Source organism: Aphelocoma coerulescens, chromosome 24, assembly GCF_041296385.1.
Source record: "Aphelocoma coerulescens isolate FSJ_1873_10779 chromosome 24, UR_Acoe_1.0, whole genome shotgun sequence".
Lineage (NCBI taxonomy): Eukaryota > Metazoa > Chordata > Aves > Passeriformes > Corvidae > Aphelocoma > Aphelocoma coerulescens.
The window spans coordinates 1,730,864-1,745,910 of record NC_091037.1 but is presented as its reverse complement, the minus strand read 5'-3'; the positions used below and the strand labels follow the sequence as shown (position 1 = coordinate 1,745,910).

At 47.9% G+C, this 15,047-nt stretch overlaps 1 protein-coding gene across 1 annotated transcript; it reads left to right on the top strand.

Annotated features, from left to right (window-relative positions):
- The first annotated feature begins 85 nt into the window (after nucleotides 1–85).
- Nucleotides 86–14,607, top strand: BCO2 (beta-carotene oxygenase 2). The gene is made up of 12 exons (XM_068994604.1): nucleotides 86–220; nucleotides 4,411–4,615; nucleotides 5,575–5,786; nucleotides 6,714–6,829; nucleotides 8,231–8,333; nucleotides 9,392–9,520; nucleotides 9,648–9,808; nucleotides 10,323–10,490; nucleotides 12,346–12,483; nucleotides 12,636–12,818; nucleotides 13,185–13,295; nucleotides 13,600–14,607. The coding sequence occupies exons 1-12, from the start codon at nucleotides 112–114 to the stop codon at nucleotides 13,711–13,713; spliced, it is 1,749 nt and encodes a 582-aa protein (XP_068850705.1). The 5' UTR covers nucleotides 86–111; the 3' UTR covers nucleotides 13,714–14,607.
- Nucleotides 14,608–15,047: the final 440 nt, after the last annotated feature.

The following is a 15,047-nucleotide window of genomic DNA, read 5'->3' as shown; positions in this document are numbered from 1 at the left end:
GCACGGCTCTTATTGTGAAAGGATGATGCGAGGCAGGGCTCACCTCCCGACCATCCCTGCCTCCTGCTCCCTGCCCTGGCACCGCTAGCTCTGCCCGGCCACTCCGAGCCGATGCCTTCTGCCCGCCGGAATATGTTAGCCCAAATCCTTTTGTCCGCCGCCAGCCTCCTGCTCGCTCACCTGCTGCATTTCCTCTGCTCTTTGATGCAATTCGTTCCAGGTAAAATGCATTAAAAACAACCCCTTTCATCCCATCCCCTTGGAAGGAGGGGTTGCTGCTGCTGCTGACGCGGGTCGGGAGAGCGATTCCTACTGTGAGAAATTGGAAGCGGAGCGGTCTGAAGTCTTTGTTAGATGGTAGAAAATGTGTGTTATTTATTGAATAGATAAACGGGAGTGGTAGGGATTACAGCAGATACAGATGGTTCAGAGCTGGAAAAGCATCACAGAGCAGATTCTCTGTGCAAGGGAGCCAGCTGGAAGTGGGCAGGGAGAGGGTTCTTTGGAGCTGCATGGCTGTAGAGGCTTTAATGTGAACGTGCAAAATGGGGAACTACCGCATAGGATTCTGTTTCACAACCTGACTCTGCAATTTGTAGCATGATTGCACAGCTTGAGCTGCTTTTTGTTTGGGATTTTTATTTCTTTGTTTTGTTTTGTTTATTTGAGGGCCTGTTTTCAGAAATTAGGAACCAACAAAAATCATGGCTTAATTCACAGGAATTTCTGCTTTTTCATGGTGATGGTGTTTTCCTGCCTTTATAATTCAAACCATTGCTTCTGGGGTGTCCAAAGAGCTGAAAAACTCTCAAATCTGCCTTCTTGTACCACCAGAAGACCCCAAAGTGTCGAATCTATTTCTGCTGGGAGATCAACAGCTATTTCATGTGCACGAGTTCACTGTCGCCTTTCTCCTTTCCTCCCTTTGAGCCTTCCCCTGCTCCTTTTCTCAGTTTATTTTTTCCCTGTGCTTTTTGTCTTTTCTGTTTTTCGTTGCTCCTCTGGCTGTTAGCGAGGAAGTGGGTGGCTGAGCCCCTGGCCATGGGGAACCAAGCAGCTGCATGGAACAAGGAGCCCAGCTTGGACACTTCCCAGCACTCCCAAGGCAAGTGCTGCACCTTCCTTTCGGAAATCCCTGGGGGAGCTCAGGGGTCCAGCCCTGGGGAAGGCTGGAGTCTGTAGAGCACAAATCCTCAGCTCCGCTTCGGGCTGGGGGTTGGGAAAAACTGGTTTGCTTCTGTGTTGCGGCAACCTGTGTTTTACAGGGAACAAAACATGGCCAGTGCCAGAGGATTATTCCCAATTTGAAGGATCCTTAGGGAAAACAGAATTCTTGTGTCACTCTCCCTGCTTGACGAATATCATGAGCATTCTATTTGCTAAATTCTGCCCCTAATTCTGGCGGTCCTGGATGTCCTTCTGAGTCAAGCAGTTAGGCTGTGTGTGGGAGGTGCTTCCTGAGCCTTGGGTTTGAACGTGTCGGTTAAAATCAAAATGGATTTGGCCTGTCCCGTGTGATCCCAGTGTTAGCAAATGGCTCCCATAGTTCCTCCACCCACCATTACAGATTTCATGTCCCACCCACTGGTGTTGAAGTACAATTTAATGTCTGATTCATGATGGCTCCACCCACAGCAGCTTTCTCTTCGAGAGCCTGGTCCTTCATCCCACCATTTCTGGATATAAACAATAAATAATCAATGCTGGGCTGTCACTTTGTGCTGGACAGAGAAATCATGGCACACACTGTGCAGGGGAACAGGAGCTGAACAAAGTGCTAGGCCAGGATCACTCTGGAGTGATTGCCTGCTGTGTTTGGAAGAGGTTGGAGGAACGTTCCAGCTCCGTGTTTGGCACTGCCTCTGCTCGGATGTGCCAAAGACCTTAAGCTTGTTTTTAAAGGTCTGAGGTAGGATGGAAACTACAGTGGAGAAATGAGGGTTCTGAGAGGACAGGTTGTGATCTTGTGCAGATTTTCAGATATTCAAGCACACACAGAGAGCCCCACTGGGACCGTAGAGCTTTATTGTGGATTCAAGTTCCTCCACCTCGCAGCGTGGCCAGAACAGAAGCAGGAGTAATTTTATTTGCATGTTGTGTGACATTAAAAACCAGTCTGTCATCTGCCTTCTGCAGAGAGAGATTGGTCCCTTCTTGGGGAGCTGGATGTTACAAAAAGTTTTAATTTATGACTGAGCTTTCCCCTGAGGGTGAAACACCTTTTTTGCAGTTACTCAGGAAGAGTGTTCAAGGAGGAGTTGTTCATGTTCCCTGTTCATGTTCCTCAGTGCATTCAAAGTGCAGTTAAATGCAACAGTTATTCAGATTTATTTTTGTTTAAGAGGGAAGACATGTAGGATTTTTTTTTCTTCTTGTACCCCTGCTCTCCTCCTACCTATTCAGAATTGTTCTACAATAACTTGTCTTCTTTCTGGAAACTTCTGGTTAGGCTCATCTGGGTGTTAGGATTTGATCCCATTTTGCTCGCACTTCTGCCAGGATCTTCAGCTCATGTGAGCGATTCCCAGAAGGAAAAAATAATCCATTCTCTTGCTCTGCTTCTTTCTCCCTCTCTGGTCTGGAGTTGGGACATTCCCTTAAATGTTCTTGTTGTTTAGAGTCCATTCTATTAAAACTCCACTTTGTAGGGGATGCTTTGGAATGAGTTCTAAGTAGATGACTTCTAACTAGATCAGATTTCAGGAGGGATTACTGAGATGATCACGTGCATGGTTGTCGCAGGACAAGGAGAACAAAAAGAACTTTGCTTACTTAGCTTAGGAAGTGATAGGGTTTTCACCCTAAATACAATGCAAGAAAGGGAAAACTACCAAAGCCATGTAACAGTGCTGCCAGAAAAACAAGAATTATGTCCTTTGGTAAGTTCAAAGCATTTTCCTGATCTGGACAAGGAGCACAGAGGGAGTAAGTGCCTGTAGACATAATAATTTTTAAGACAGAGTTCTTATATATGAATTTCTGGGACAGCAGTTGGGAGAGTAGACTTGGGAGGTCTTTTCCAGCCCTGGTCAGGCTCTTTTGTGGAATGTATCTCCCCAAAATTTCTGTTTACAGTGCTCTCCAGAAAGTTTTGATGTAGTGCCATCTTGAGTCATCCCGGCTTTGTTTCTCCTTAGATGCAAAATATCTCCTTATGGACGTGTTCCTCTCATTCTTTAATGCATATTTTGCACCTTTGCAAACCAAATCTGCATTTCTGCAAACACTTAAGAGATCTGAAGGAGGATTTGGGGATTGGCACGTTGGAGAACTACATGGGAATCTTGCATTCTACCTTCCTGCGTGCCTTACACCCAGCCTGCTTGTGGCTATTCTACAGAAACAAGCTTAGAAAAATTCTGCCTGCCAGCTCAGCTCCTCTGCAGGTATTCTGGCTGAAATAGTGAATTTCCTCTGGAGATGTTGAGCAAAGGGTTTCGGAGGCTCACAGGGAAATTTGGCAGCAGCTACTGTGGATTACAGGATGTAGGCCAGAAGCAGCAGTGGTGAAAGAACAAAAAGTCAGAGTGAATTCAGTGACAGCCTGGAGTCCATTTAGTGTGTGGTGTCCGCACCAGCGCTGGGTGATGGACTTCTCTCTGCCAGTGCCCTTTTGGATCAGTCTTTCCCTCCCACCTCAGTGTTCAGCGTTCCAGGCTGGTTCTGTGCTCCGTGGTCTCGGGGAGAGCAGCGGAGCGGCCGCACTGAGGGCAGCATGGGCCGGTGCCAGTCCGGGGAGGGAAGCACCCCTGGGTAAATCCACCTCTGCAGCTAAATGGATTGCTAAAACAATCCCTGTGTTGATGAGGCTTTGCAAACCAGGCTATGGGAGCCAATCACTGACATCACTGTTTGCTCACAGCATTCCAATCACTTCATGCTCTCCTGGGGCTTTTGTCCTGCCCGATGGAACTAAAAGGGGTTATTGCAGTCAAACCCGAGGCTCCATCAGAAATCATCCTTCTCTGCTTATTTCCTTGCCAAATAAAACTTGTTTTGTCCTGTAAATGTGTTTCGGCTCTGTTTCATTTGTGTTCTTCCCTTTTTTGGGGATTGCAGTTACTATTTTTTTTTCTTCTCTCCTTTATGAAATAAAATCCAAATGTACATTTCTTTGATTAAAAGAAAAGTTATCATCTTTTCTATCATCCTATGTTCTATTACCTCCTTTGGGCTGCAGAACTGGTGTCTCTTATGGATTAACTGCAGAAGAGTAAAATCCACTGGATTTTCAGCTCCTGTGGATGTGTTGGGTTTTGTGGCTTTACCTTGGGTATCCACCACAACTCGGCTGCTTGCAGATGCTGAATGCTCTTCTCCCTGACATCCAATCTCAAGCTCTACAGTTATCACTTTATTCCAGTGAAAATCTCAATTCCCTGCTCTTTGTTCTCCCTGCTCTCTTTGCAGGTTTCAAGAATTACCTGCCCAGCCCACCCAAGGAGCAAATCCCCTGCCACAGACCCAGGGGGCTGCAATGCATCTCCCCCTTAGTGCAGAGTGTGGAGGAGACCCCCGAGCCCATCCCAGCCAAGATCAAAGGACATATTCCCGAGTGGATTAATGGAAATCTGCTGAGGAATGGCCCTGGCAAGTTTGAGTTTGGCAATGACAAGTAAGTCTCCTTTAACTGACTTTTTAAATGATCTGGCCTGAGCTCTGCCTAAAGCTAAAGGGGACCCCCCTCACCACTATTTGGAGCATCTTTTAGTTTCTTTTTAAGTAAGGGAAGGAAGAAATATCGATCTTTTGAGAACAGTTGCTCCCTCATTTGGAAACTCACATTTCCTGCAAGGAGGAGCTGAATGGTGAAGTCACCCAGGCTGGAGAAGCTGAGTCACAGAGAGGCTCTCACCCACTCAGAGGGGTGGGATGAGGCAGCTGGGCTGGGGAATAAAACATCCCCAGCTCTGGTCCTCTGTCCTGAGTGAAAATCCATCCCTGAGCACTCTGAAATTCAGGGCAGGAACTTGGAGAGTTGGTTGCACTGAGTGGTGTGAGCTGCTTTAGAAGCAAATCCATCCCATTTTAAAAAGAATACATTAAAATATTTCCAGCAGGCACCTACTGCCTGTGGCTTGGAATGTGCCATTCTAGATAATTGACAATTAAGCTGATGGCAGCAAATGGCCAAAGCTGATCTCCTTATCCTATTCCCAGAGTTAGACCCTCAGGTGTTCTGAGAGTCTCACAGATTCCTTGGTTTGGAGAGAATAACATCCTGCAAGAAGCTGAGAGCTAAAGGCCTCTGGGTTTGCAGTAATAATTTCTATTATTGTTGTACAGTACAGCACTAACTCTATTCCCTGTGCAGGAGGGGGTGCTTTACCTCCCAAAAAACCTTACACACAGCATTTTGAGTCTTCACATCCCACGGCTGTGAATACACTTGTTTTGTTTTGTTTTATTTGATTCAGGCATTTTCCCAAACAAAGCTGTGCCTGGTTAATTGTTCAGGGGATCTGGGAATCAGCTTTTACAAACAACAATAAACCTAAAAGCAGGAGGGTACCATAGAGCATCATATAATGCCCAACTCCTCTTCTTAATCTCTTTTTTTCTCTCTCCTGGAAGGTTTAACCACTGGTTTGATGGCATGGCCCTGCTGCACCAGTTCCAGCTGGCCCATGGCACAGTGAGCTACAGGAGCAGGTTCCTGCAGAGCAGCTCCTACCTGAGGAACAGCCAGCACAACCGCATCGTGGCCTCGGATTTCGGCACCTTGACCATGCCAGACCCATGCAAGAGCGTCTTCGGGCGCTTCCTGTCCCGCTTCGAGCTGCCACGTAAGAGTGGTTCTGTAAAAAATGAGAAGTGCTCTGAGATTTTGTTGCAGGAACTTGTGGTTAGGTGGAAAGGGAGGTGTGAGGAAGTCTGACAGACTTTCTGTGAGCCCATGGTTTTCTTAGAATATGACCCAAACCCCCAAATTATGCAAATTGGTGTCAGCCTTAGCTGGGGGAGGCAGAGTTTAATGTTTTAGTGCCACTTCAGTTCGCTCAATCCCGGATCTTGTTGCAAATTTTCCACAGAAATATCTCCCCGAGAGAACATCTTGTGCAGTGCTGATAATGAGCATTACACCCTGATGTTCTACCTGAGACACAGCTTTGCCCTTAAAACACCTTGCCTTGCTAAGCTTGTAGGGTAAGTGGGCTAATCCCTCCCTTCCTGGACTAAGGGGCAGGAGATTATTGAGTAGGGTGAGGGATGGAGTTGCACAGGAATGGAAGTTCCAGTACCTTTAGGATTCTGTGTATGTCAGGGAAGAAAGAGGCTTAAATGCAAGCAAAGTGCTCCCCACTAAAACCAGAGCAGGCCCAAAGTTTGCAACTTGTTGCTCATGCTGTGACCATCCTCTGTTCCTTCTCTCCCCTCCTGCCATGTCCTCTGTCCTTTCCCAAGGTGCTCACACCTTCACTCATGGTGACTCTCCCCAAATCCCCACCCCAGCTCCCTCAAGACATTCCAGACCTATCCACGTCCCCCATCTGCCTTTCCCCAGCTCCAGCAGTGATTTCCATCCCTGTCCTTGTCCTTTGACCCGGCTTCACCTGTGCAGTTTCCCTTTGTAGATTAGTGAGATATTTCCAATCAATCACACAGGGATTAATGTCACTGCAAATGGGTTTATTTGTTTAAACATGTCTAACTTGCCATAATGTGCCATGAGCTGCACAGAGCTGTGCACAACTCCAGGATTTCTGTTTCAGAGCCCAGTGACAATGCCAGTGTGAACTATGTGCTGTACAAAGGGGATTATTATGTCAGCAATGAGAACGTCTTCATGCACAAGGTGGACCCAGAGACGCTGGAAACGAAGGAAAAGGTGTGGGCAGGTGGGATGAGGGAGCTGGGCTACAGATGGTGCACAATCACACCTTGATGTTTCTAGGAGCAGCAAGGGGGAATCCAGTTTCAAAGGAATTTGTCTGGACCAGCAGCATCTCTTTCCTGAGTCCCTGAACGACGTGTGCAGCAGCAAGGCAGCTCTCTCAGGGGTGGAGGTGCTGTCACTGCCCAGCTGGGCACAGCTGGCATTTCTTCTCTGCTCTCCCTGCTTGCCTGGGCTTGTCTGCACCTCTGAGCAGAGCAGGAAACAACTTTTTCCTGTATACAAGAAAAAGTCAACACTGCTGATCTCACACCTGCCTTTTCCCTTGTGCTTTGCTTTCATATCTCTTCCCTTTATCTGCTTGTTACACCTCAAGCTTTGCACTCTCCAAAGCTGCCCTTCAAAGCCTTGATCAAACCCTCTGTTGCAAAGGGGTACTTCAGCTGCCACTCGATTTCCTCCTCTGCTAGAAAATGACTAAAACATCAGAGGAGCTTTTCCCTCTGTCCTGAGCATCCTGTCCCAGGAGCGTGGCTGGATGTGACAGAAAGATGTGACCTGGGACAGGACAGCATAAGCCACGTGTCCCCCTGCCTGCACCCTTAGAGGGGATTTGGGCTGGACAGCTGTGAGAAGAGCTGAGGGAGGATTCTGCCCTTCCTGAATCAGTGTTTACTGCTTGGCCTGTTTGACACCACAGAATGCCAGCTCAGAGTGTCCTCAGGCTGTGGGGGAACTGTTCCAGGAGTCCCTCCCTCCCTGCAAGATCAGTAGTGACACAAATAAACTGTGTACAAAGCACAGCTACTGATGTCTCCTGGAGAGCTGGGTGATTTGCCACCTGATCTGGTTTGTAAACCAGAGTGCAGTGATGAAAAGACACGCGGGGATTTTTAGGTTCAGCTCTGTTGAACCAAATTGTCATAAAAAAAAATCCCCTCAAGCTGCTTTTTTAGATGCAGATTGGTATTTTTTTGGCTAAGTGAAGAAATGGAAGGCATGATTGCACATTTAAACTCTCCAGTTTGGGATGTCTTAATAGGACCTGGTATTCTGAGCTTCCAGTGACAAAACTCTTGGTGATTTTTGGGGCAGTGACTGTCCCTTCACACATCTGCCTGTGCTTATTATGGGCAACATTCCCACTGTGTCAGCACTTGTGCCATCAGGAATATTTGTCTTCCAAGGAATGGTCAGTGCTATCAGTCCTGCTTTACTGATAGAGAAACATCCTTAATTTTCAAGGATTTCAGGAAGACTGCAGGCAGAATGAAGGCTGGAGTCCAGATCCCACATTATTAATAATGAATAAAGTCTGCCCCTGTTCCTCAGACTTCCACAGAACTGACCCTGAGGAAAGTTCTGCGCTGACTGAAAAATCTTTGGCTTTTCCAGGTGGACTGGAGCAAATTTATTGCAGTGAATGGGGCCACAGCTCATCCCCACTACGAGGCTGATGGGACAACCTACAACATGGGCAATTCCTTTGGGAAGCATGGTAAGAAGGGCATGGCCAGGCTGATTTTTTGGCCGGGGTGTTCAGGATGCCTCCTGGTGCTGCTTCTTCTCCTGTTGAAGAAACACCCAAAGAGACCTTGAAATTGCTGTTCCTGAATCAAAATGTCAGTGGCAGTCTGTCCCATAAAATTGGCTCCTCTCAGCATTGTTTCAGATGCTTCTGACTTTGGCCTGTGAGTATCCAGCAGATTCTCCTCTTCCTCTCCCAAGCTTTGCTGGAAACAGGAGAATGATTTTTTTTAGGTCCCATCCAGTATTGAAACCTCATCTGAAGAAATTGAACAATTAGCCTCGTGTTCTGCACTTACAATAATTGGCTTTTGATGAGCACCAGAAATGTTTATGCAGGAGAAGAGATGGAATTTATTCCAGTAGCCTGGATATCTTACAGCAAAGCTGAATTTTGTGGGGTATTTTTCTTCTTCTCAGAACTGTGAGCATCTTGATAGGATCCTGTTCCATCCATGTGGCTGCTCAGAGCCATCAGTCACTGTGAGCTGTGTGAAATCCCTCTTTTCCAGAGGCCTCTGAAAACAGCTGCTGCCCTTTACTGCCATCCCTCAGGCTCACTCCATCTTGTCCCAAGTTTTGATCATTTTTCATTCTTGCTGCTTTCATTTCCTTTTGGCCTCAGCAGTGTCCAGCTTTGTACCACATGATTTTTTCAGCTGGACACACCAAACTCTGGACTATTATTATTCAAACATGCTGCTCTTTCCTGCTCATAGGCTCAGGTTTATTAAATGAGCATCACCAAGGCTCAAAGTTTTCATTTCCTATGAGCTTGGTTTCTATCCTGCTCCTGGTATTATAGGAGAGCACTGCAGGCAGAGCTGGCATTTCCCAGACTGAGAAGATCCTTCTACTTCCTTTCAAGCTTCCTTTTCTTTGTTTTTCTTTTGGTAGATAAATCCTCCGTAGAACACTTTACTGCCTGCTGGTTTTCTGCTCAGTTTAGGAGAGGTGGTTCAAAGTATTCCTGGGGAACAGGAAGGAGCAGAGCCTGAGTTTGGTTTCAACACCTTTTGTGCTTTCCAGGGTCCAGCTATAACATCATCAGGATCCCCCCACAGGAGTCAGGCCATGGGGACACTTTGGAGGGAGCCAAAGTGCTGTGCTCCATCCGTCCCATGGACAGGGCAAAGCCATCCTACTACCACAGCTTTGGTAAGATTCCACCCCAAACTCTGGGAATTTGGGCAAATGGGAGGCAGAAAGGGCTGTCCAGTTCTCTCTGCCCTTGAGATGTTTTCTGGCCTCATATTTGGGTGATATTCCTTCTTTGTCTCCTCAGGAATGACTGAAAACTACATCATTTTCATCGAGCAACCCCTCAAGCTGAACCTGTTGAAGATCATCACCTCCAAGCTCCGTGGGAAAACCATTTTGGATGGGATAAGCTGGGAGCCTCAGCACAACACCTACTTCTATGTGGTGAACAAGCACACTGGGGAGGTAGGTGGGTCTTTGGCCCCTGCAGCAGCTGGTCTGGAACCTTAGATCCCAAAAGTGCTATGTTGCAGCCATGGGGAGTTTATGAATCAATCCAGAAATTACTGCAATACAGGCTTTAAAGCAGGGGTGTAGATTTGTTAAAAATGGGATTTCTTCATGAGTTTTCCTCTCTATTCATTCATTTCTTTGCCAGCCCTAAAAGGACAGAAAGGCGGAAAGAAGCAGTTTGGGGTTCATGAGACTTTAGCACAGGGACTGAAATGTGAAATGCAGAGTATAAAAAGGTCAGAACCTGTGAAAGATGCGCAGCAAGGGGCTGCTTGATATTTTGGTTTTTCTTCTTCTGGTTTTGCTCCTTACTGCCTTAAAGCAGCCCTTTTGTGGCAACACAGCGACAGAAGGCAAATCCCAAAGAATGAGTGGGGGATGAGATGGGAGAGAGAGAGGATGAAGCTCTCCGAGGTGAGGCTGGGAGCTCTGGAGAGGAGGTGCAGCTGTCCCGTGGTCCCTGCAGGTGCTGCCAGGGCAGTGGTGCTCCAAGCCCTTCGTGACCTTCCACCAGATCAACGCCTTCGAGGAGCAGGGCTGCGTGGTGCTGGACCTGTGCTGCCAGGACGACGGCACCAGCCTGGCTCTGTACACGCTGCAGAACTTGAGGAGGAGTGGGGAAGGGCTGGACCAGGTAAGATCCCTGCCTTTGCTGCCCAGGATCTGCTGAGGCCCCGCGGTTGAGCGGCTTTTCTGCAGCAAGGCTCAGGTTGGTGGAATGGAGAACACCACGGGGACAAAAACTGAAATGATCATCTCTCGATGCTTTCTTCCCTTTTAAATCTCTCTCCGTGGAGCATTCCCTCAAAACTTTTCAAGCTGGTGTGTGGCACAGGGCTCCATAGCCTGGCAGAATTTATTTCTGGTTTAAAGCCTTGGTTTTAATGACATTTGTTTTCCTTCTCCGTGTGTAATACAATTTTCCCCCAAGAAATTATGCAAAATACGTTGTAGCATTACTTAAAAATGGAAAAAGAAAAAGGAACCCTGTTCTTTAAGGCATTACTTCAGAAAAGGAGCAGTTTTTATGAAAATCACAGAAGCATAAATACCACGGAAACCCCTACATTGTTCCCCACAGTCACCTCACCCACAGCACGTTCGAATAAATTATTTATTGTGTCCAGCTCTGTGAAAAGCCCCATTTCAGGCCCTGTGAGGGGCATTATTTTGCATAGGTCACACATGGGAAAAGTGGGGTTGTTTTCAGTTTCTCGCCCTGCAGATGTGTTTATTGGAAACCCAGCGTGCTGGGGGGGCTGCTGCATGTTCAGACAGGGCTGAACTTCCTCTGTCTGTGTCCTGAGCTGTCTGGAACCAACTCAGCTCCGACCTGAAAGGAGCACAGCTGTGTCCTAACAGGTTCTGCTTTCTTTTGGCATTTATTTTGGGTTGTTTTTCAAGTATTTTTTGAGCACATTCAAGTACAGCAGAATGTTAATCCCACATCTTTCTCATCCTTCACTGGTGGAATTTGATGTGGCTGAAGGGGTCCTGGGCCTGTTTCCAACACTGGGCCTGTTTCCAACGCCCACATTCTTCAACTGACAAGTGGCATCACCACCAAACTTTACCCACACACGGGGGGGAGTCATTTCAGAACAGAATCTCGACCTTCACTGCATCAAAAGCCTCAGGCATGTCTGGGCATGACTTGTCTGCTTTCCCCAAATCGTGTTCAGTGCTTTTGCTTGCTCACTAACCCGTATTTTGTCAGCCAGGTTACATGAACCAGAAAAGTTTTGAAAACTTTTTTCAGCGTTTCAGGATTAACACATGTGGTTAAAGTGAAGTTTCACAACTGAGCTGGTGAGCTGCAGACTGAAGTAACTGAAAGACACCAAAATAGGGTTGTTGTCATTTATTTTATTGAGAAGGTTTAATATATGGGAATATGATCGGTTCTAAACTTGGCTTGAACTGAGCTTTAGTGGCAGTGGTGGAATTATCCCTGTGGTGCAGTGTGCTGGGTGTCTGCCACACTGGGGGCTGCACTTTGCTCCCCAAGCAAATCCATCCTTCCCCTGGACTTCAAACATGAATCCATGTGTACCTGAGCACGAAGAGGGAATCCTGCAGGGTACCTTCAGGCACTGAACTGAGGCACAGTGCTCTCCTGCTTCTTCAGAGAGGGATGTAGAGCAACATAAGCCTGTTCTAACTAAAAATTTAGTGCAGTGTCTGTCCCACTGCTGGATTTGGAGATAATGGACTCATTTGCATACCCAACTCAGCGTTTATTACTGTGAGAACAATGCTGACCCTTTTAATTCTTGTCTTTTTAGTTCCTACTGTAAATTACTGGAACGTGCAGAGAACTTCTTCTTTCCATTATGTGTTTTACCTTACCAGAACTTGGTCAAACACATCAGGAAAAGAAGAAGAAGAATTCAAGGGTGTCTAAAATTTCCAAATTGTTCCCCAAAAGTGCATTTAGCCTGGAATGTCTCTCCTCTCTCCATCACCATCTCTTTCTGTCTCTGTAACAGGTTTATGCCTCAGTCCCCAGAGCTTTCCCTCGCCGCTTTGTTCTCCCTCTGCACGTGGATTCAGACACACCCGTGGGGAAAAACCTGAACCCACTGCCTTATACCCTGGCAAGGGCTGTGAAGGATGCAGATGGCAAGGTGTGTATAAATAATGTACATTTATGCAGCAGATGCTGCCCCGTGCCTCAGAGCTTTAACCACCTCCTGGTTGTGCAGTGGTTGGTGGGACCACTGAGCTCTCCTGCCCTGTCCAAGCTGAACCAACCCTGCTGTAATACACATTTCTCCAGGTCTGGTGCACACACGAAAATCTCCACCCTGAGGGCTTTGAGAAAGTTGGGGGCCTGGAGTTCCCCCAGATCAATTACGCTCGGTACAACGGCAGGAGGTACCGGTACTTCTACGGGTGTGGATTCGGGCACTTGGTTGGAGATTCCTTGATCAAGGTTGATGTGGAGACCAAGAATTTCAAGGTGAGGTGAAGTCAGCTTATCAAATCCTTCCACTGAACTGGATTTGAAGATGTGTCATTTACTGGGGGCTTTAGGGCTTTGTCCAGATGGGTCTGGGATGAGATTCCCAATTTCATCCCTCACCTGGCACCTTACGAATATGGCACAGTCGCCAAACAGGAGAGGATGGCACCATCACACTCCTGGAATGAAAAGAATTAATTAAAAGTTGAAATCCTAAGTTTCTTGGGGCACAGAATATTTCCAGGTGCCTTTGTGGGGAGCGCTCTCAGTTGTAACTCTGCTCACTGTAGTAGACAAGTATTAATGAAATGAAACTCATCCATGTGTTCCTGAAGCTCATCCATATGCTCCTGTGCTTGCTAGATTTGGCAGGAGGAGGGATCCTACCCGTCAGAGCCTGTCTTTGTGCCAGTGCCTGATGCCACGGCAGAGGACAGCGGAGTCATCCTGTCTGTGGTGGTCTGCCCTGCTGAGGTAACTTGCTGTCAGTAGTTTGTCAAAGTCACACGGCATTAATACACTTTTCAAACCCCAGAACCGGGTTTGAGGCTCCCTGGCAGACAGCTCCTTGCTCCCCAAGGGGTATTGCTCTGCCATGCCCAAGCACAGGCAGTGCAAGTGGGGGTTTTCCTTGGAATGTCTGTGTTTGCCAAGTGGAACCTGTGAGTCGCAGTGCTCCTGTCCCACAGGTTTGGTCTCCATGGCCTGCTTGTACCTTTGTGTGCAAGCACAGTAGTTCAGCCTGGACACTCACTCTGCCTTTCTCTTCCTCCTGCAGAACCAAAGTGCTTTCCTGCTCGTCCTGGATGCAGAGACCTTCCAGGAGCTGGGGCGAGCAGAAGTTGGGGTGCCAATGCCTTACGGATTCCACGGCATCTTCACTGCCCACTGATGGGGACCACCTGGGCACCTCCTGGGACTCAGGGCCGAGCCAGGCTCAGAAAAAACCTCTTCTACTTTCACCTCCCACCTTTCCATCATGTCTGGGATGAAGGAACTGCTTTTTCTCTACCATAACCTCCTGTTTTCCTAACAAAATACAACCAAGGAAGGCAGAAGTCCCTTCACTCCCACTTCACAGCCCACTGCTTCATCTCCATTTTTCTTACTATCTTGCTAGACCAGCTATAGCAGCAGTTCACAAAGAATGCCAGGTTGAGGCTTGCAAGGGAGAAAATGGAAACTGAGATGATCAACCCCTTCCTTTGGCAGCAGTGTGCTGTGAGGGGAAGAGAAAATCGGTGCTTGGGGCTGTGACTTCGCCTGAAATATGTAAAGCAGAAGAGAGGAGTAAAACCCAACAGGTGGGCCCAGTGAAGGGGTGTAAATCCCCCCCACTGCATCAAGGTTGCCTTCAGTGGACTGCAGAGGGTAGGTGCAGACACTCCCAGAGGCTGTGCTTGTGCTGTTCTCTGTACAATAGCAGTGCTCTCAAATAAAGCCTTGGGAAGTTTTTCCTTTCTTTCCCTGCCCTTGCACAGTCTCATAGATGTGGGGGACACATCTCCAGAGCAGGATACAGCTCTGCTGGCTGACAGTTCCTGCTCTCCTCCCAGTTCAACCAGTAGGGAACACCAGTAGGAAACACGGAGCGCTCCACTGTGGGTTTAAGCAGAGCAGAACAAACTCCAGCCCCGTGTCATCCAGGCTTCTCCAGCTGCTGAGCTCTGGGGTGCAGGTGGGTGGGTGAAAAGTGAAGACTTACAGGAGTTCTGTTCATTGTGAGAAGCCTAAATAATTACTTGAATAATTTCCTTGAGTAATAAACGAGCCATTTTGCCATCGGGGCTTTACATCCACTGACCTTCCTTCATCTTAATACAGGTCTTGGGAAAAGAAGGAGGATTTTACCCCAGGGCTGCTGCTCTGGGAGGGGCAGAGGAGGCTCAGGCCAGAGCTGGTGGAAGCCACTAGATGGCAAACAGCTCCCGTTCCTGCCACTCCAGGAGTGCCCTGCAGCCTCCTCTGGGTCACGGTCACATCCTGCCCTCCTGGAGCCTGTTCCCCGGGGGACCAGCCCCAGCGAGGCCTCGTCCCCAGGACCGGCCGCAGAATGATGCTAAGAAGCGTTTAACAGAGTTCAGGCACCATTGGTTCTCTTTTTTAAATGCCTTTTTTTTTCCTTTTCTCGTTGAGGTGGGAAGCGCAAAGGGGTCAGAGGCTCACGGGCAGCCCTGTGTGAATTACAGCAGCCAGGGCAGCGCTGCTCAGCAGAAGGGCAGGGGA